The sequence below is a fragment of the Trachypithecus francoisi genome, unplaced genomic scaffold (genome assembly GCF_009764315.1).
Source record: "Trachypithecus francoisi isolate TF-2019V2 unplaced genomic scaffold, Tfra_2.0 Lachesis_group11, whole genome shotgun sequence".
Lineage (NCBI taxonomy): Eukaryota > Metazoa > Chordata > Mammalia > Primates > Cercopithecidae > Trachypithecus > Trachypithecus francoisi.
Genome location: NW_022681456.1, coordinates 101709979 through 101730051, shown reverse-complemented (window position 1 = coordinate 101730051; position 20073 = coordinate 101709979). Strand labels below are relative to the sequence as shown.

The window sequence follows — 20073 nt, the reverse complement described above, 5'->3', positions numbered from 1 at the left end:
ACTATCCCGTAATTGGTGAAAAATAGATAAAATCGAACATCAGTATATATCTTGTCCAATCAGGCATAGACACACTTGATTTTGGAGTCACATGAAAGAAAACTCTGAATCCTTTTAATAACTCATGTGATACTAAAGACACTAAGAGCAACAAGGACTGTCAGAGCTTCGGTAGGGGGTTCAACCGGCACTGATGGAACACTTAGGGATCCCTGGATAGGTAAAAAGTGCAGGTAAGCATAAAACTGCTACAGAATTCGGCAATATTATTGCCCTGCAGCATCAGGAATTTCCTTAACAGCTAAACAGTGTCACTAGCTGATGACTGATAATAATCCTCTGTGATCTAAAATATTTTGACTTTACTTCTCCCTTAGATCAACACTTCTGAAATTCTAGTGCACAAAACTCTCCAGGTGTTTGGTAAAATGCAGAATGCCAGGACTGATAAGATTCAGCACGTCTGGGTGGGGCCCAGGAATCATTAAGATTTTAAACCTCTCAGGTGATTCTGCTTAGCATGGACGTTAGCCCATGCTTTAAGAAACGCTGCCCTGGTTTTGCATGCAGGATTTGCCTGATCAATTGAACCTGCATAGGAGGCTAAATAAAATAGGATGCTGAAAGCTAAAAAAACAGAATAAAGAAGACTTCCCTGGGACAATCTGACCAAAAGAGAAAGGTGGCACTGGCTGGTTAATTTGCCTCATGAAAGATACTCCTGGATAGCAGGAAATGTGGCAGAATGGGGTTAGGCAGAGTAGAACTCTGGGGATATTGCAATGGGAAGAGGCGGTTTTCTCTCTCATAGGGGATCTATTGTGAACATCCTTGACTGCATACCCAAGTCTTAGCTCCTGTGTTATCCATCACAACATCAATAAAAATCTTCTAGTATTTTGCAGCAAAACTCAGCTCTCTCGTTTACCCCCAGGAGCTTCCAAAAGGCTAAAAAATTCCTGAGAATGTGTTCCTGGGACCAGTGACATCATCATTGATTTCATAACAGAAACATTAGATTGTGTTCAGAATGTGCAAATTTTGCCATGAGACACTTGTAGTTTCACAGGGACTCTTCCCTTTGGTTACACAGCGTAGGGACTGTTTTCCGTGTGTGTTAAGTAAAAATATTTGCATCGTCTCACTTTCATAGCTCCATGTCACTGACAGATATGTAGCAAAAGCAAACAAGGTTTTGCCACATTTTTCTTTTAGTAATTAAGGACTGGGTAAGTTTGTCAATTTAGAGAACTTTTTGGATTCCTGTCTAAAGTCTCATGACATATTCATTTCAACTGAAAGCAGATGCTTGCTTTGAAAAAGTATTGACATTTGGGGAAATGCCAGTAACAGAAATAAATGGATTTGGCGACCCTCTTGGTGGCAGTAAAATTCCCATTAGCCACGGTGCGAACTTGGAACACTGGGCAGACCTTTTAATTACTATTCCTTTGTCGGGGTGTTTGTTGTTGTTGGATTCAAAACTGATGTTCCTCAAAAATGAAAAAGATCATGTTTTTTTGTTTTTTGTTTTTTCTTTTTTGGCATATTGACTTTACTAGCTCTTCTAAGAAACTGAATTGTGACAGTCAAATGGTAAATGTCTGACTGAGATGATCTCTACAGAGCACACATTTTTCTGTGGTTCTACTATCTTTCCTGTACAGAAAGAAAAGAAAATCAGATTATATTCTGTATAGCTTCCTTTAGATTCAAGTTTACGGAGCACACCTGGGAAATGTAATGGAAATACAGCATCTAGTTTACTAGGGGTTCGCTCTAATTTTTCTGCTTGACTTTTCACAGAAGCCACATGGAACTGTCTGGAGGACACAGATTCATATTATGTGGTTGTAAAGAATTTTTAAACAATGTTTTTGCCAGGCGCAGTGGCTCACACTTGTAATCCCAACACTTTGGGAGGCCAAGGCGGGTGGATCACCTGAGGTCAGGAGTTCAAGACCAGCCTGGCCAACACGGTGAAACCCCGTCTCTTCTAAAATACAAATATTAGCTGGGCGTGGTGGTAGGTGCCTGTAATCCCAGCTACTCGGGAGGCTGAATTACTTGAACCCGGGAGGCAGAGGTTGCAGTGAGCTGAGATCGCACCACTGGACTCCAGCCTGGGCGACAGGATCGAAACTCTGACTAAAAAAAAAAAAAAAAAAAATTTCAATTCACAGTCACACTCATTAGATAGGGTGGTGCAAAAGTAGCACCGGCCTAATAGTTAACATTCAGAGAATAGGCCCTGCCACCCCCCATCCTACCCTACTCCCACCTGGAAACTGAGAAATAGTAAGATAGAAAGCTTTGACCCTATCTAGTCACAGGGCAGCAGAAATGGAGATGCAGCTCACACACACACCTCACACTGGGGATGGCACAGAGTAGGTGCTGAGGAAAGGTTAGTCCTGAGTTCCTCTCCTTTGCTCCTTTGGAACGACTCTTGGTGTCTATCGTCCTCTGGATGAGGTCACTGCTCTGCACCCAGGCAGCACAACACCTGCCCCACTGTGCCTTCCTCTGCATCTGTAGGGCTGGTTCTGTGCATGGAGGTGGGCTGGGATAAACTAGCCCCCAGCCAGCTTCACTTCAAAGTGTATGCAAAAACATATGCTAAATCCTTTAGGGATTAAGGGAAAGTGTAAAAACAATGCTTCCAGGTAGGGACCTAAAAGGGAAGGCAGCTGAGAATAACTTAATTTAGTCAGGATTCATTTACCCCATAGCTAAATGGATGCTTTGATGATGCAGTTTAATGCATGTCCCTGGGTTTAGGCTCAGGCTTATGGCTGTCTAAATCTCAGCTCTGCCCTCACCAGCTGAACGATGTGTTAGATGCTTCCTCCCTAGGAGCCCCAGTGGCCAAAGAGAAATGTGCTTATTATTAAATCCTCTCTAGGTTCCTGTAAGGGTGGAATAAAAGAACATGAGTGGTGTGCTTAGCAGAGTGTCTGGCACATAGAAGGAGGCAATAAATGCTAGCTCCACTTGTTCCTTTCTCCTCTCCAGCAAGATTCCAAGCTCAAATTTCTACCAGAAGCCTCACACATGGGTTTTTTTCAGCAGAGGCAGGATGCTGTTACAATGTAAGTACTTCCTCTGGAGAGAAAAGGGACTTTCAAGTTCTTCTCTGGTCTTCTTTTGCTTGTACTTCTCAGTTAAGAGACCAGAAACCTGTAGTCATAGTTAAAACCACAGATTCTTACAGCTAGATAGTTCTATGAGATCACTTGTTCTCATCCTTTGTTTTAAAGAGATGGGAGCCGGACACAACGGCTCACGCCTGTAATCCCAGCACTTCGGGAGGCTGAGGCAGATGGATCATTTGAGGTCAGGAATTCAAGACCAGCCTGGCTAACATGGTGAAACTCCATCTCTACTAAAAATATAAAAATTAGCCAAGTATAGTGGCGCATGCCTGTAGTCCCAGCTACTCAGGAGGCTGAGGCAGGAGAATTGCTAAAACCTGGGAGGTGGAGGTTGCAGTGAGCTGAGATTGGCCCACTGCACTCCAGTCTGGGCGACAGAGCAAGATTCTGTCTCTCAAAAAAAAAAAAAAAAAAGAGAACGATGGAAACTGAGTCTCAGCAAAGTTTAAATTCCCCTGAGCTGTTCAACTGCAGGGGTAGAAAACGCATTATCTACTTGTGATTCATTATTCATTTTATACCGAGGACCTGAGTTTCAAATTGAAAGTGAGAAATTATGTCCCTGGGCTGATGATAATGAATAATAGTTAAAGCTTATTTCATCTTCACTGGGTGATAGGGCCTATGTTAAGGACTTATATGCATTATTGTATTTAGTACTCATGAAAGATGTAGTTACTAGTATTATTTGCACTTTATACATGAGCAGTTGGAGGCACTGCAAGATCAAATCCTTTTCCCAAGGTCACATGAAATTTTGCAGTAGGACTGAGACTCCAACTCGCTAAGCTCTCCCAGCTGCTGGTCTTGAGGAGAACACACAGGACGTGGTAGTGGGGCAGCACGGCATGAAAACACCAAACTAAGGGAACTGGGCCCTGTTTGAGGAAGGTACAAATGGGAGGGAGGTTGGCAGAATTACTAGGGAGTCACCAAGAAGGGAAGGGGCCTTACATCATGCTTCCTGGGACAGACCCTGCAGGCCACAGGCAGGGGTGGAACATGCATATTCCTCTTTCTGTCCTTCCTATTTCTCTTCCTGGCCTACACAGAGCATTTTTAGATTTAAAAGGCTTTTGATCATTCTAACAGCCTATATGCCAAATTTAATTGTTTGGGTAAAGTTGATCTCCTACTGGGCTTTAGGAAAAAAGTTCAGGCACTTGGTACCCTAAAGTAAGACAAATGTGTGCAGAAAGAAATTTTCAATGATTATCCACATTTCTCTTACTCTTTTAATTGAATCACAGTAGTCCCAGCTACTCAGGAGGCTGAGGCAGGAGGATCGCTTCAGCCCAGGAGTTTGGAGGTTTGAAGCTGTTGTGTGCTATGATCGCACCTGTGAATAGCCACTGAGCTCCAGCCTGGGCAACATAGTGAGACCCTTTCTCTTAAAAAAAATTTCTCTTTTACCTTGAATTATTCCAAAAATTATTCCTTTTCCACCTATATCTTGAGTCATCCCAAGTCTTTCAAGAAGCACAGGAGCTCAAGGGGACAAGATAACAAAGGATTCCAGGAAAGATGGTAAGGGAGAATGGGGTGGGAAAATGATTTTCAGGACAGGGGAGACTACTGAAAACTCTTGTACTCGACAAAGCAGTCTGGTCTGTTTTATCCTCTGTTAGAAATATTTATATAAGGAAGGAAAATAGTGACATTCCAACTCCTTCAAGAGAATGTAAACAAAAACCAGGGAATTCCTCAAAGCTTGCTCCCACCCACAGCACTTCCTCGGTAGCTCTGTCTTCAGGCCTCAGCGGTGTTTACTGCAGTCATTACAAAAGGAAAAGGAAAGATTGAGAGAAGATTCCTTGTAAAGTACATGATGGATTTAAAACAACACAACCTCAACTCATTAGTAATCACAGTATAAATGAGTGGAGTTGTAGTAGCGGAGAGGTACTCACAAAAATAGTTTAACCATTAGCAATCTGTTTACATACAAATAACTGCCAAATCCTGAGTAAGTATGTAGACATTTTCGTTATTTCCCAGATAACTTAATTTTGGACAGCTACTGCCCATAAAATGATAAAAATGTAAATGAAACCACATATTAAATGAACTAGGAAAGTTCTCAATGTAAAACCTCAGTCCCAGTCTCTCAAATGTAACCTGGCAGGTTAGCATTTCTGATACATTGACAAATGGCCAGCCTGGCTGGGGTCTGGGTTTGGACAGTATGGGAGAGGAGTGAAGAATAAGGAGGAAGTGGCAGGATTATGGAAAGCCCTGAATGCTAAGATATTTGAATTCTATGTGTATACACAATGGATATGGAAGTGAATTTCTTAGCTGTCCCTAAATCTATAGGAAGGGTCGAAGAAGAGCAGAGGTTGGATTTGGAAGAGCAAAATAATGCATTATGATAGAAGCAATGAAATAAACAGCTTCAAAATCAGGAGATCAACAGTGTCATATCCTTCACTGCAGAGAAACTAATGGAGTAAAAGCTGGCACAGCAGCTGCATGACTAGACAGCTGTGTGAACAGGTGGAAAGAAGCAGAAGCACCAGGCGCTAACCATTCTTCTTGCCAATGTGATCAAAAGCAAAGAGTGAGGAGAACAACTGGAGGGAGCGCCTCAACTGAGAAATATTCCCTAGGGGGATCTGGGACATGCTGAAATTGTGGACTGGGGAGAATTTGAAGACCTAAGAGATATCCTATGTATTAGTAATAGATGCGGCAGAAATAGAATCAGGAACACATGTGGATTTTACACTAACGACCACTAATGGCTAAAACACAACACCAAATGTTTACAAGGATATGGAGCAAATGAATCTTTCCCCATTGCTGATGGAGTGAAAAATGGCACAGTTATTTTGGGGAACTGTTTGTCAATTGATATGGTTTGGCTGTGTCTCCACCCAAATCTCATCTTGAATTGCAGCTCCCATAATCCCTACATGTTGTGGGAGGGACCTGGTGGGAAGTAATTGGATCATGGGGGCAGGTTTTCCCCATGTTGTTGCCCCGATAGTGAATAAGTCTCATGGGATCTGATGGTTTTATAAAGTACAGTTCCCCTGCACACGCTCTCTTGCCTGCCGCCATGTAAGACGTATCTTTACTTCTGCTTCACCTTCCACCGTAATTGTGAGGCCTCCCCAGTCATGTGAAACTGTGAATCCATTAAACCTCTTTTTCTTCATAAATTACTCAGTCTCAGGTATGTTTTTATTAGTAATATGAGAACAGACTAATACAGTAATTTCTGAAAACATTTAAGAAACACCCACAATTCTACACCTATATTTATATATTACATATAAATAATATAAAAATATGTAATATAAATAATATATTACATATAAATAAATATAAATATACAAATATATCAATTATATAAAAATTAATATATAATATATAAATATTAATGTTTATTATATATTATATATAAGTAATATATAATATGTATGATATATTTAAATAATATATACATTAATAAATTAAAGATACAACTTATATATTATGTTATTTATATTATATATTATGTTATTTATATAAATAAATATATATTTACCTAAGAAAAATGAACATACAAAGATTGGGAAATGAATATTCACAACAGCTTTATTCATAATAACCCAAACCTGTAAATGAACCAACTATCCACCCACAGTAAATGGATAAACAAATTATATAAGATTAATTTTGATATAATACTACTCAGCAATAAAAGTATTATGTAACAACATGGATAAGACTAAAAAATTGTGCTTAGTGAAAATATCCAGATGCCATAAATACATACCGAGTTATCGCTTTAAAATAAAGTTCTAGACCAAACTAATTTACCGTAAAAAATAAAATAAAATCAGAACAGTGATTGTCTCAGGGGAGGTGGAAATTTACTGGAAGGAAGTATGAGAGGTCTTTCTGGGGTGGCGGAAATTGTCTATGTTATTTTGGGAATAATTATAAGAGCACATAAAATTGTCAAAACTCATTGTACTGAACACTGAAGATTTGTGCATTTTAATACACGTTAGTTATGCCTCAATTTTCAAAAAACACATAAACACAGGTATAAACACTAGCCTCATGAAGCAGGCAAGATATTAATAAGGCTTTCTTCTATGGGAGAGCAAAATAAGCGGAAGTCTGTGAACATGCAGGAAATTTTGAGATAGAAAGAAAGGAAGCTGTAATACTTCACCTTGAATGACCTGAAAACTCTAAGTAAGAGTAAGGGATGAGGTTGTCTTCTGGGTGTGTTTACAGGGCACTGAGGAGGGGAACAGAGGATGCATGCATTAGGGAAACAGGAGATATCATAAAAGACCATAAGGAATGAATTTTCAACACCTCTTACCCCTAATCATGGTTTTGTTCTCCATGTAGGGAACCCATTCAACTCAGATTTGTATTTTTTTTTCCCTCTATCATTTGATATATTGGATGACAGTCTAGAGTCCTACATTCTCTACAGGAGTGAAAATTGCTTCTTGGGGTGGGGATGGTGGTGGTGAAAAATAATCATAGACATTACAATGGTTTGTGGTCTTTCCAAGCTCAATCCTATGTAACACATCTTATTCTTGAGTGTTTAATTGTGAAAAAAAAGATAAGAAAAAATATCTAAAAAGGTTCCTTAAAAGAGGTGAGTATAATAATGAAAAAAAAAAAAAAAAAAAAACCATTGAGAAATACCGGTCTCAAGGAAGCAAAACACAGGTGGTGAAGTAACTTGGGTTGGCCTGGTCAGGCAGGTAAATGATGGTAAAAGCATGAAAGAGTCTAAGTTGATATCATGTGCATTACTGAATACATCAGATAAATTAGAGATAGGGTTATAAACTATGAACACAAAGATCAGAGAGAAGAGAGGTTCTAACAGTGATCAAGTGCAGGCCTGGCAGGAAAGAGGGAGTGGGAGAATAGCACCTGTCACGGAAGCTACGCTGATGCTCAGGTCTTAATAGAAGGCAACTGAGCAGAGAGACGAGCGAGGAGGTGGCAGGTCATAATCATGACCCCTCTAAAGTGTCAGTGGGAGTGAGAGAGTGGGGAAAAGGGAAGGGAGGACAGAGGTAAGAGGTTAAGCTCAAAGAGGAACATTTCAGAGTTCAAGTGCTAGAGAATGACAAAGTCTACGTCATTTAAAAGCCAGCGGCCCGGCCATGTTGGTAAATGCCAAGGTAGAGCATAAATGGGGGACCCTGAAGGGACAGAAGCCCAGGAACTGGGTGATGGATCTACTTGCTGAAGAGGACAGCATAGTTTGGTGAGCAATGGAGAGTCACTGCCCTGATGCTCAAGTCCCTGAGGATGATGGAAGAAGGTACAAGAAATTGTGAAATGGCAGTGATGGGGATGGTGTTATGAGATGCTGGACTGGGCTTTAAAAGAGCAGGGAGAAAGAGCTGGAGAGAAACACACATGATTTGGACAAAGATGAAGGGGAACAAGTGTAATGGGATTGAGACTAGCGGTAAGTAAAGGTGGAGGGAACAGGTCACTACCACAGGGGTGGAGAGTGGGGAGTAGAATTTCACACTAAGAAGAGGATACAAAAAATGCCCATCTGAAGCTGATATACTAATGTGGTAGTAAGGGTGTCGAAAAGTTTTCTTTATCCATGTGGCTGGCATTGTCTACTCTCTGGGGCTTCAGTTAAAAGGTAGAGAAAAACTACTGTCTTGAATGTATCAACTTCCTTTTTACGAAATAAAAGGTTGTGTGGTTAGTGCCAAAGGTGTGAGGAAATAGATCCCTAGCACTTAAAGATAATGGTTACCCTAATTTCTGTCTCCTAATATTTTTTAGATATTCAATTTTCTAAAGGATCAGACTAAAGTAAATCAAATATATGCTGTTATCAAATTCATCTTCTATATAGTTCAATTATTGGACATTCTATTACATCTTCCTCTGAGTTTTGATTGTAAGATTTATTGTAATACCTACATAATACTCATATTCTATTATGTGAACAAAAGGTAGTTTTGGCAATAAGGGAGGTATGACATGGTTCTTCAAGAAGTTCTTTTTATATCCCATTTGAGTAATAAATACCAACAGCTATTTTAACCGAGCATTCACAGAAATATTTTTCCCATATCCTGAAATTAAATATTCTATTGTATTCTCTTGAGCCATCAGGGACTTCCGCTCTGTTCATCCATAAAAAGTTCATGCTAATCTTGCCTATTTTCTTTCTTCTTCTTCTCTCTTTTTTTTTGACATTTTAAATTCTAAGCAAAGCCAGCAAGAATTAACATAAACTAAGAAAGATGCTGGCATGGAAAGCTGCTTCTTATCAACCTCTCACACTGTAAATGTGCTGCACAGCATCATAACACAGTAGCTGCAAAGTCCAGTGAAATGGTCATAAAAGGGGCCAGATATATTTGGATAACACTCAGTGAAGTCTACTGCTATGAATGAGTCTAAAGCCGTCTGTCATACAATTCCAAGAATTCAAATGAGTTGCTATAAGATTGCTTGGATGCTCTGACAGAGTCACATCTTATTTAGAGCTTCTGGCCTGGACAAAAACTCATACTTCTTTCAAAGTCAAGGTTATTAATAAACATCTGTGCTGTCCAATATAGTAGCCACAAATTACATGTGGCTGTTGAACACTTGAAATATGACTGGCCTGAGATGTGCTGTAAGTGTAAAGCACACGTTGCATTCCAAAGATTTCATTAAAAAGAAAGAATGCACACCATCTCAGTAATTTCAATTTTTTACATTAAATATTAAAAATTATGTTTTAATATTAATCACATGCTAAAATAATAATTTGAATATATTAGGGTTCAAATAAAGTCTATTATTAAAAATTTCACTTTTTAAAATGTTTCAAAATATGGCTACCTAAAAAAATGTAAATTACATGTATAGCTCTCATCTCTACTGGGCAGTGCTGCTGCAGGCTGTAGCCCAGTTTTCAGGTGGGCCACAAGGAGGCAGTAGACTGTGGTGGTTACGGGCAGAAGGGACAGGGCAGATCTAGGTTCCATTCTGTGTCTCCTATTTCCTCATTAAGGGACTTTGGCAGGTTACTTATTTTCTCCAAATCTTAGTTTCCTTATTAATCAAACAGGAATAATGATAGTGCTTCCTCTCAGGGATTATGAAATATAAACTGTTCACATCTAAAGAGATAACTTGGATTCTCAGAATGAGCATTAAGTTCCAGATTATAAAGAAGGATACAATTTTTAAAAGTTAACTCAATAACTCAAAAGTTAACTCAATGGAGAAATCAATATTGTATACATCTTAAAGTGAATAAATAGTAAAACATATTAAGTCAAACCAAATTTAAAGTGTTTTTATCCTCTTCTTGCTTTTGACCCATTGCTATGGCTCAGAAATGTATTAAGGTAAGCAGAACTAAAGTTCAGTTATCTAAGTGCTGTTTTCTGGGTCACCTCTCTCTGTTACTTAGCAACATAACCTCGGGGTGATGTAAATCAAATTTGCTGTTTCTTTAAGAGAGACGCAGGGTGGTCCTTTCTCCCAAAAGGCAATTGCATGCCATTAGACAATTTAATATTATGTAATGTTTGGACTGGAAAGCTATTTGGGCACATGGGTAATGGAAAGTGAACAGGAAAAGGCGTTCAAGGGCAGGGATTCAATCCTGGCTGTGCCATAGCCTGAGCCAAGGTCACAGAAAACCTCTGAACCTTGGTTTCCTCACCAGTAAAATGGGGATGAGGAAGGCAATATATCTCCTAATAGATCGTTTTAAAGATTAACTAATGAATATTAAAAGAACATTATCTGTAAACTGGAAAGCATTTCAGTGTTAGCTCAGTCATATAATCCAGCAGACTGAAATAATGATAAGAGCCACTTGGCTCTATGGTGTAACAGGCAAGAGGAGGTAAACAAGGGTAACTTGTTTGGACCTCTGTTAACTTCTTAGGATCTTATTTTCTCTCACTTCCTATTCACTGTAAAGACTCATTGGAAGGGCATCACGAAAAAAAAGGCACTCAGGAAACAGCAAAGTCATACAAATGTAAAGCATTGTTGTTGATTTGGATCATCATCAAAAATTGATTTTTACTAAAAAAGAGAGGGGAAAAAAATCCTATGTTGGTTACCCAATAACTCCTCTTACTGTGAAAAGTAGTCAGTGCCAAATTCCAAAACACATTTTTTAACTCATATGTACTAATTTAAGATGTTAGCAGTGATAAGATGTGAAATGAAAAAGGAAAGTTAGAGCATCCATCTTTTGCTCAGGTCTTGGCAAAATGAAACTTATAAGAATATCTGCCATTATTTTCAAGTAGAGCCAAATTCAGCACCATATTATGATCGTAACTGTAGACTAGCATTCCTAACAAGAAATGTGATTTTGTAGCCAAGGCTTTGCATTTGGCTTCTGTGGATAAAATACTCATCTGTATGATTTTTTAATGTAGCACTATATAATCCAGGTACCCCAAAAGACATTTACAGGATTTTATATAGCCAGTACATTATTTGGGTTCTTACAGAGGACATATACAGATGTAACAATGACTTATTAAAACACAAGTCCTTAGAACTTCACATAAAGAAATAATAAAAGTAGCAGAGTGAAATAACAACATGATAATGTTCTGTATCTAGCTATCTACAATAACTAGGTCTACTTTTTGTCATGCTGTTTGATTTGCTATTTTTAAAAAGAGCCTCTTAGAACAAAAATATTTTTTCCACCACAGTTGTACACTTGTCTTCATTATCAGTTGTTTTTCTTTTCTTGTTTTTTTTTTTTTTTAAATACACAATTAGTTTTAATATCACTGTTAGTAGGGATTTGGGCATGGAAAAAGACTTGAAAAAAGCAGAGCAGTGTATTAAGGTGGGTCAAAGAAAATTACAAATTGTAGACTTAACAATAATTCAAACCTATATTGTGCTATAAATATACAAAGAAGCAGGCCAGACACAGTGTCTCATGCCTATAATCCCAGTACTTTGGGAGGCTGAGGCAGATGGATTATTTTATCCCAGGAGTTTGAGACCGGTCTGGGTGAAATGGCAAAATCCCATCTCTATAAAACATACAAAAAGATTAGCCAGCCATGTAGGGGCATGCCTATAGTCCCACCTACTTGAGTCTGGGAGGTAGAGGTTGCAGTGAGCCATAATCACATCACTGAACTCTAGCCTGGGTGAATGAGCAAGACTGTCTCAAATATATAGATGAAATAAAATATATGTATAAAGAAGCACACTGAATGTGTTTTATTTTCTAGTCTACAGTCTCCTCATTCTTTCAGGGGCTCCTCTTATCCCATATAGGATCAATTTATTAGTCATACAGAAAGGAATCCAATGGAAGACTTATGTTTCAGTATACTAGGATCCAAATGCTGCCAATTTATCAGCTCTAAAATTTATTCAATTTCACACCAATTGATTTTATATTTCACTGCTTCACAATCTGTAAATAGTTTAGGATTCAGTTCCATCATTCCTTTTTTTTTTTTGAAACAGAGTCTCATTCTGTCACCCAGGCAGTACAGTGGCATGATCTCAGCTCACTGTAACCTCTGCCTCTCAGGCCCAAGTGATTCTTGTGCCTCAGCTTCCCAAGCAGCAGGGACTACAGGCAGGCTGAGTCACCAGACCCAATACTTTTTTTTTTTTTTTTTTTCTTTTTTCTTTCTTTCTTTTTTTTTTTAATTATACTTAAGTTCTGGGATACATGTGCAGAACGTGCAGGTTTGTTAAATAGTTATATATATGCCATGGTGGTTTGCTGCACCATCAACCCATCATCTACATTAGGTATTTCTCCTAATGCTATCCCTCCCCTTGCCCCCCATCACCTGACAGGCCCCAGTGTGTGATATTCCCCTCTCTGTGTCCATGTGTTCTCATTGTTCAACTCCCACTTATGAGTGAGAACATGTGGTGTTTGGTTTTCTGTTCCTGTGTCAGTTTGCTGAGAATGATGGTTTCCAGCTTCATCCATCTCCCTGCAAAGGACATGAATTCATCCTTTTTTATGGCTGCATAGTATTCCATGGTATATATGTGCCACATTTTCTTTATCCAGTCTATCACTGATGGGTGTTAGGGTTGGTTCCAAGTCTTTGCTATTGTGACTAGTGCGGCAATAAACATATGTGTGCCTGTGTCTTTACAGAATGATTTATAATCCTTTGGGTATACACCCAGTAATGGGATTGCTGGGTCAAATGGTATTTCTGGTTCTAGATCCTTGAGGAATCACCACACTGTCTTCCACAATGGTTGAACTAACTTACACTCCCACCAACAGTGTAAAAGCATTCTTATTTCTCCACATTCTCTCTAGCATCTGTTGTTTCCTGACTTTTTAATGATCACCATTCTAACTGGCATGAGATGGTATCTCATTGTAGTTTTTATTTGCATTTCTCTAATGACCAATGATTATGAGCTTTTTTTCATGTTTGTTGACCGCATAAATGTCTTCTTTTGAAAAGTGTCTGTTCATATCTTTTGCCCACTTTTTGATGGGGTTGTTTATTTTTTTTCTTGTAAATTTGTTTAAGTTCCTTGTAGATTCTGGATATTAGCCCTTTGTCAGATGGATAGATTGCAAAAATTTTCTCCCATTCTGTAGGTTGTCTGTTTGTTCTGATGATAATTTCTTTTGCTGTGCAGAAGCTCTTTAGTTTAATTAGATTCCATTTGTCAATTTTGGCTTTTGTTGCCATTGCTTTTGGTGTATTAGTCATGAAGTCTTTGCCAATGCCTAGGTCCTGAGTGTTATTACCTAGGTTTTCTTCTAGGGTTTTTACGGTTTTAGGTGTTACGTCTTACATTTTTGTATAAGGTGTAAGGAAGGGGTCTCGTTTCAGTTTTCTGCATGTGGCCAGTCAGTTTTCCCAACAGCATTTATTAAATAGGGAATCCTTTCCCCATTGCTTGTTTTTGTCAGGTTTGTCAAAGATCAGATGGTTATAGATGTGTGGTGTTACTTCTGAGGCCTTTGTTCTGTTCCATTGGTCTATATGTCTGTTTTGGTGCCAGTACCATGTTGTTTTGGTTACTGTAGCCTTATAGTATAGTTTGAAGTCAGGCAGCATGATGCCTCCATCTTTGTTCCTTTTGCTTAGGATTGTCTTGGCTATATGGGCTCTTTTTTGGTTCCATATGAAATTTAAAGTACTTTTTTTTTCTAATTCTGCAAAGAAAGTCAATGGTAGCTTGATGGGAATAGCATTTAATCTGTAAATTACTTTGGGCAGTATGGCCATTTTCACAATATTGTTTCTTCCTAACCATGAGCATGGAATGTTCTTCCATTTGTTTGTGCCCTCTCTTATTTCCTTGAGCAGTGGTTTGTAGTTCTCTTTGAAGAGGTCCTTCACATTCCTTGTAAGTTGTATTCCTAGGTATTTTATTCTCTTCGTAGCAATTGTGAATGGGAGTTTACTCATGATTTGGCTCTCTGTTTGTCTATCACTGGAATAAAGAAACAGGAATGCTTGTGGTTTTTGCACGTTGATTTTGTATCCTGAGACTCTGCTGAAGTTGCTTATCAGCTTAAGGAGTTTTTGGGCTGAGACAATGGGATTTTTTAAATATACAATCATGTCATCTGCAAACAGACAGAATTTAACTTCCTCTCTTCCTATTTGAATACACTTTATTTCTTTCTCTTGCCTGATTGCCCTGGCCAGAACTTCCAGCATTGTGTTGAATAGAAGTAGTGAGAGAGGGCTATTGAATAGGAGTGGTGAGAGAGGGCATCCTTGTCTTGTGCTGGTTTTCAAAGGGAATGCTTCCAGCTTTTGCCCATTCAGTATGATATTGACTGTGTGTTTGTTATAAACAGCTCTTATTATTTTGAGATAACGTTCCATCAATACCTAGTTCCATTAATTTGTGATAACATTCCATCAATACTCATTGAGTGTTTTTAGCATTAAGGGGTGTTGAATTTTATTGAAGGACTTTTCTGCAGCTATTGAGATAATCATGTGGTTTTTGTAATTGGTTTTATTTATGTGATGGATTACTTTATTGATTTGCGTATGTTGAACCAGCCTTGCATCCCAGGGATGAAATCAACTTGATCATGGCAGTAAGATTTTTAATGTGCTGCTGGATTCAGTTTGGCAGTATTTTATTGAGGGTTTTCTCATCGATGTTCATCAGGAATATTGGCCTAAAATTTTCTTTTTTTGTTGTGTCAAGATAATGCTGGCCTCATAAAAACAGTTAGTGAGGAGTCCCTCTTTTTCTATTGCTTGGAATAATTTTAGAAGGAATGGTACCAGCTCCTCTTTGTACCTCTGGTAGAATCCAGCTGTGAATCTGTCTGGTCCTGGGCTTTTTTTGGTTGGTAGGTTATTAATTACTGCCTCAATCTCAGAACTTGTTACTGATCTTTTCAGGGATTCAACTTCTTCCTGGTTTAGTCTTGGGAGGGTGTATGTTTCTAGGAATTTATCCATTTCTTCTAGGTTTTCTAGTTTATTTGTGTAGAGGTGTTGATAGTATTCTCTGATGGTAGTTTGTATTTCTGTGGGATCAGTGGTGATATCCCCTTTATCATTTTTTATTGTGTTTATTTGATTCTTCTCTCTTTTCTTCTTTATTCGTCTGACTAGTGGTCTATCTATGTTGTTAATCTTTTCAAAACACCAGCTCCTGGATTCATTGACTTTTTGAAGGGTTTTTTTTTGTGTGTGTGTGTCTCTATCTCATTCAGTTCTGCTTTGATCTTAGTTATTTCTTGTCTTCTGCTAGCTTTTGAATTTGTTTGCTCTTGCTTCTCAGTTCTTTTAATTGTGATGTTGGGGTGTTGATTTTAGATCTTTCCTGCTTTCTCCTGTGGGCATTTAGTGCTACACATTTCCCTCTAAACACTGCTTTAACTGTGTCCCAGAGATTCTAGTATGTTGTGTCTTTGTTCTCATTGGTTTCAAAGAACTTATTTATTTCTACCTTAATTTCATTATTTACCCAGTAGTCATTCAGGAGCAGGCTGTTCAGTTTTCATGTAGTTGGGCAGTTTTTAGTGAATTTCTTAATCCTGAGTTCTGATTTGGTTGCACTGTGGCCTGAGAGGCTGTTTGTTAAGATTTCTATTCTTTTGCATTTGCTGAGGAGTGTTTTACTTCCAATTACATGGTCCATTTTAGAATACATGCTATGTGGTGCTGAGAAGAATCAACAGAATCAATATTGTGTTGATTTGGGGTGGAGAGTTCTGTAGATGTCTATTAGGTCCATTTGGTCCAGAGCTGAGTTCAAGTCTTGAATATCCTTGTTAATTTTCTGTCTCATTGATCTGTCTAATATTGACGGTGGGGTGTTAAAGTCTCCCACTATTATTGTGTGGGAGTCTAAGTCTCTTTGTAGGTCTCTAAGAATTTGCTTTATGAATCTGGGTGCTATTGTATTGAGTGCATGTATATTTAGGATAGTTAGCTCCTCTTGTTGCATTGCTCCCTTATCATCATGTAATGCCCTTGTTTGTTCTTTTTTGTTTATTTGTTTGCTTGTTTTTTTGAGGCAGAGTCTCACTCTGTCGCCCAGTGCAGTGGTGCGATCTTGGCTCATTGCAACCTCCGCCTCCTGTGTTCAACTGATTACTGTACCTCAGCCTCCCAAGTAGCTGGGATTACAGACACGTGCCACCATGCCTGGCTAATTTTTGTATTGTTATTAGAGATGGGGTTTCACCATGTTTGCCAAGCTGGTCTTGAACTCCTGGCCTCAAGCCATCCTCCTACTTCAGCCTCCCAAAGTTCTGGGATTACAGGCATGAGCCACCATGCCCAGCCCATTATCAGTTGTTTTTCATCATTCTCAGTTTTTATCAAATTTTAACAATGCTATCGAATTTGAAAAATTAATTTTATTTAGTTTTCTGACTTCTACTTTATTTCTTTCACTTTATTTCATTGTATTTTCTTGGCATTCATTTATTTTTGTGTAGTGTTTCCTTGATTTTGTGTTCAGGCATGTGGATAAAGCCATTCTTACACATACAACTTCAGACCTAGGATGGCACCTATCAGTTTATACTATATTAGACTGTTCTGTGATTAACTCACTCCAAGGCTTCTGTTCAAATGAGATTTTTAAAAAACATGCATTAATATGTACATTAGTAAAAATATTCAGTATCTATGGGAATCTGTAAGAGTCAAGGAATAAAAGGAAGGTGAAGAAAATGCATCATACTGAGTTACTCAGCAATGGAGACAATCCTGTTAGGTAGAGGAAGAAAGGACCAAGTGAACCATTAGCATGAAAGTATTAGAGAGGCAGCCATATGTGCCCTCTAGAAGCTAAGAGATGGAAACCAATTCAGCAACCATGTGGATTAGATAAACATATTATTACTCTCCAATTCTGGCCATTTTTACCTTTTAAATTTCCATTTCTGATGTTTGTTAACCTGCTTTCTTTCTTTCTTTCTTTCTTTTTTTTAAGTTTAGAAGCTAAATTCCATAACTACTACCACTATTACTACTGTCATTGTCTGGACCATCACCAACATGCCTAGACTATATTCATAAACACACAAGATGCAAAAGCATCCTTTACTGTAGTCTTCAGTAACTTCAGTCACACTATCAACCTTTATCAGGGCAGCAAGTAAAACGCAAACACTAGAGGTTATGTCTGAGAACTATTCCTAAGCACCAAAGTCATCAGTACTAATTCCCACCACTAATTCCAGCAAGCCTCACTTTATTTCTCACCTATAACACAAACTGGGTCGAAGTATGGTTAACCATTTGTCTATAACTTCAGAGAATGCTGCCTTTCCCAAAGTATATTATGGAATATTTGTCTTGGAAAATGCCTTCCCTCCACACACACACACACACACACACACAAAGACAAGACAAAAATGACTATCCCACAGTCCTTCTTGAAGATTTACAAAGAATATTAGCATATTAAAACTTCTTTCCATAAATAAACAATCTGTTTAACTCAGCATGTTCTCAATTTATCTGACCATGTAACACTTTTCCATTCTTACTCCTTTAGAGACAATCTATGAAAGTCTTCCAGAACTACTATTTCCAGAAAGACACTCTGGGAAATACAGCTTTTGACTGATAAGGAATAGAAACTGAGATGCATGTTACACACTGCCAAAGTTTGAAAACCCTAATTACTTAGCTCCAGCAAGAGGCAAATGCAGCACAATCAAATGAGTGTTGAGAAGGAAAGGGTTTCTTGGAATCACAAGGCCACCTGATCGATGTCCCACTTACTTGAGAAGATTACCCAGATTGAAAAGAGCCCGGTTATGCTGTGGATGGAGCTGGAGAGCCCTCTGATAGTACATCTTTGCCTCTGCTGTGTCTCTCGTCAGTGTTCCAAGGTTGTTTAGCGCACTTGCATGGCGTGGATACAACCTGAAAAGTTAAAAATATTAAGCTGTGATGGTTCAGAAACTTCTAAGTTGGGCACAATTTGCTTGTTCTTTTGTCCCTAGGTATGAACAGCCAAAATGAACACTGAATTATTCTTGTACTTGAATGGTTTGTGTACAATCTTACTGGTCAACGACTTTTGCAGGTGAAAGTATATAATTAGGGCAAGGATGCACATATCTATAATTAAATAATTATTAAATAGTACAAGAATAAATAGTATGTGGATCTACCAGGGTTAAAGACATTTAATAAGATTACTTTCCATTTCTTGTGATAGAAAACCCTCCTTGCCTCAGGTGCTAAGTTTCTAGCCTGAGTTTGTGGCCTGGTGGGGCCTCTGACCAGCTGCCTGTGCAGGATCCACTACGTATACCAGATGCTGAGCGATCCTTTGAGGAGGAATCTTCAAAAACATCTTAAAAAAAAAAAAAAAAAGGAGTTTTGCTCTTGTTGCCCAGGCTGGAGTGCAGTGGTGCGATCTCGGCTCACTGCAACCCCGGCCTCCCAGGTTCAAGCAATTTTCCTGCCTCAGCCTCCCAAGTAGCTGGAATTGCAGGTGTCCGCCACCACTCCCAGTTATTTTTTGTATTTTTAGTAGAGACTGGGTTTCACCATGTGGGCCAGGCTGGTCTCGAACCCCTGACCTCAGGTGATCCGCCTGCCTCAGCCTCCCAAAGTGCTGGGATTATAGGCGTGAGTCACCACACCTGGCCCATAAACATCTTTGGATTGGAGCATTAGTAAGACTGCCATGACTGAGGAAGGATGATATATAATGTCACCCCATAAACATAAACTTAATCTCCAAAATGCCTCCTCTTCTCTTTTTTCTATTTTATCTCATTTCCCCCCTCCTACTGCAGTTTGGTTCCACCTGTCCCGGTACAGTCTCAGACAGAAAATACTAAGAACTTAGAACACTTAAAGACAAAAAAAAAAAAAACAAAGGTAAGATGAAGTAAAAAAATAGCATTCCTAATGTTCAAAAGCAAATGTAAAAGAGTATGAGGTGGACATCAGTATATCAAATTTATACTGATTAAGGTAGGAAGGGAACCAATTTATTTCCTAAACTCAAAACTATAAAGACGCCAAATCCACACAGCTCCATAATGTAATTGTTTTTGATATATTCAGAGTGGACATAGTTAGCAGTCTGGTAGGTTTGTTCCACCTTTGTCACCCAGAGTACTTTGAATAAGACGGTGGAGCTGACTTTTAATGTAGAAATGCCAAGATAATGCCCAAGTAATAAAAACAGGATCTGTACTTGTCAAGCCCCTTGACAATAAAATGCCATGCTTGCTCCCTTTTCCGTACTTTCTAAAAATATCAGTTTAATTCTGGAACAGAAAAGGTTCCTATTAAAAGGACAGGGAAGACAAGTTGTACAGCTTTTTAATCTTTGCTCTACCCAGAGTCTCTTAAGTTTATTTGACCCTTCCCTACTCCCTTACAGAGCAGCTATAAACATCCCTCAGAACTAATATTTCCAGGAAGGCACTCTGTAATATTCCTCTTGACTGACAAGGGCTAGAATCAATTCA

General features: G+C 38.6%; 1 protein-coding gene across 3 annotated transcripts in view; it reads right to left on the bottom strand.

Annotated features, from left to right (window-relative positions):
- The window catches only part of TMTC1 (transmembrane O-mannosyltransferase targeting cadherins 1), a 294086-nt gene that overhangs the window by 41276 nt on the left and 232737 nt on the right, over positions 1 to 20073 (bottom strand). For all 3 annotated transcript variants that reach the window (XM_033222533.1, XM_033222534.1, XM_033222535.1), the window contains one exon: positions 18362 to 18505. In XM_033222533.1, the coding sequence (XP_033078424.1) occupies positions 18362 to 18505 (144 nt within the window). The remainder of the gene's footprint in view (positions 1 to 18361; positions 18506 to 20073) is intronic.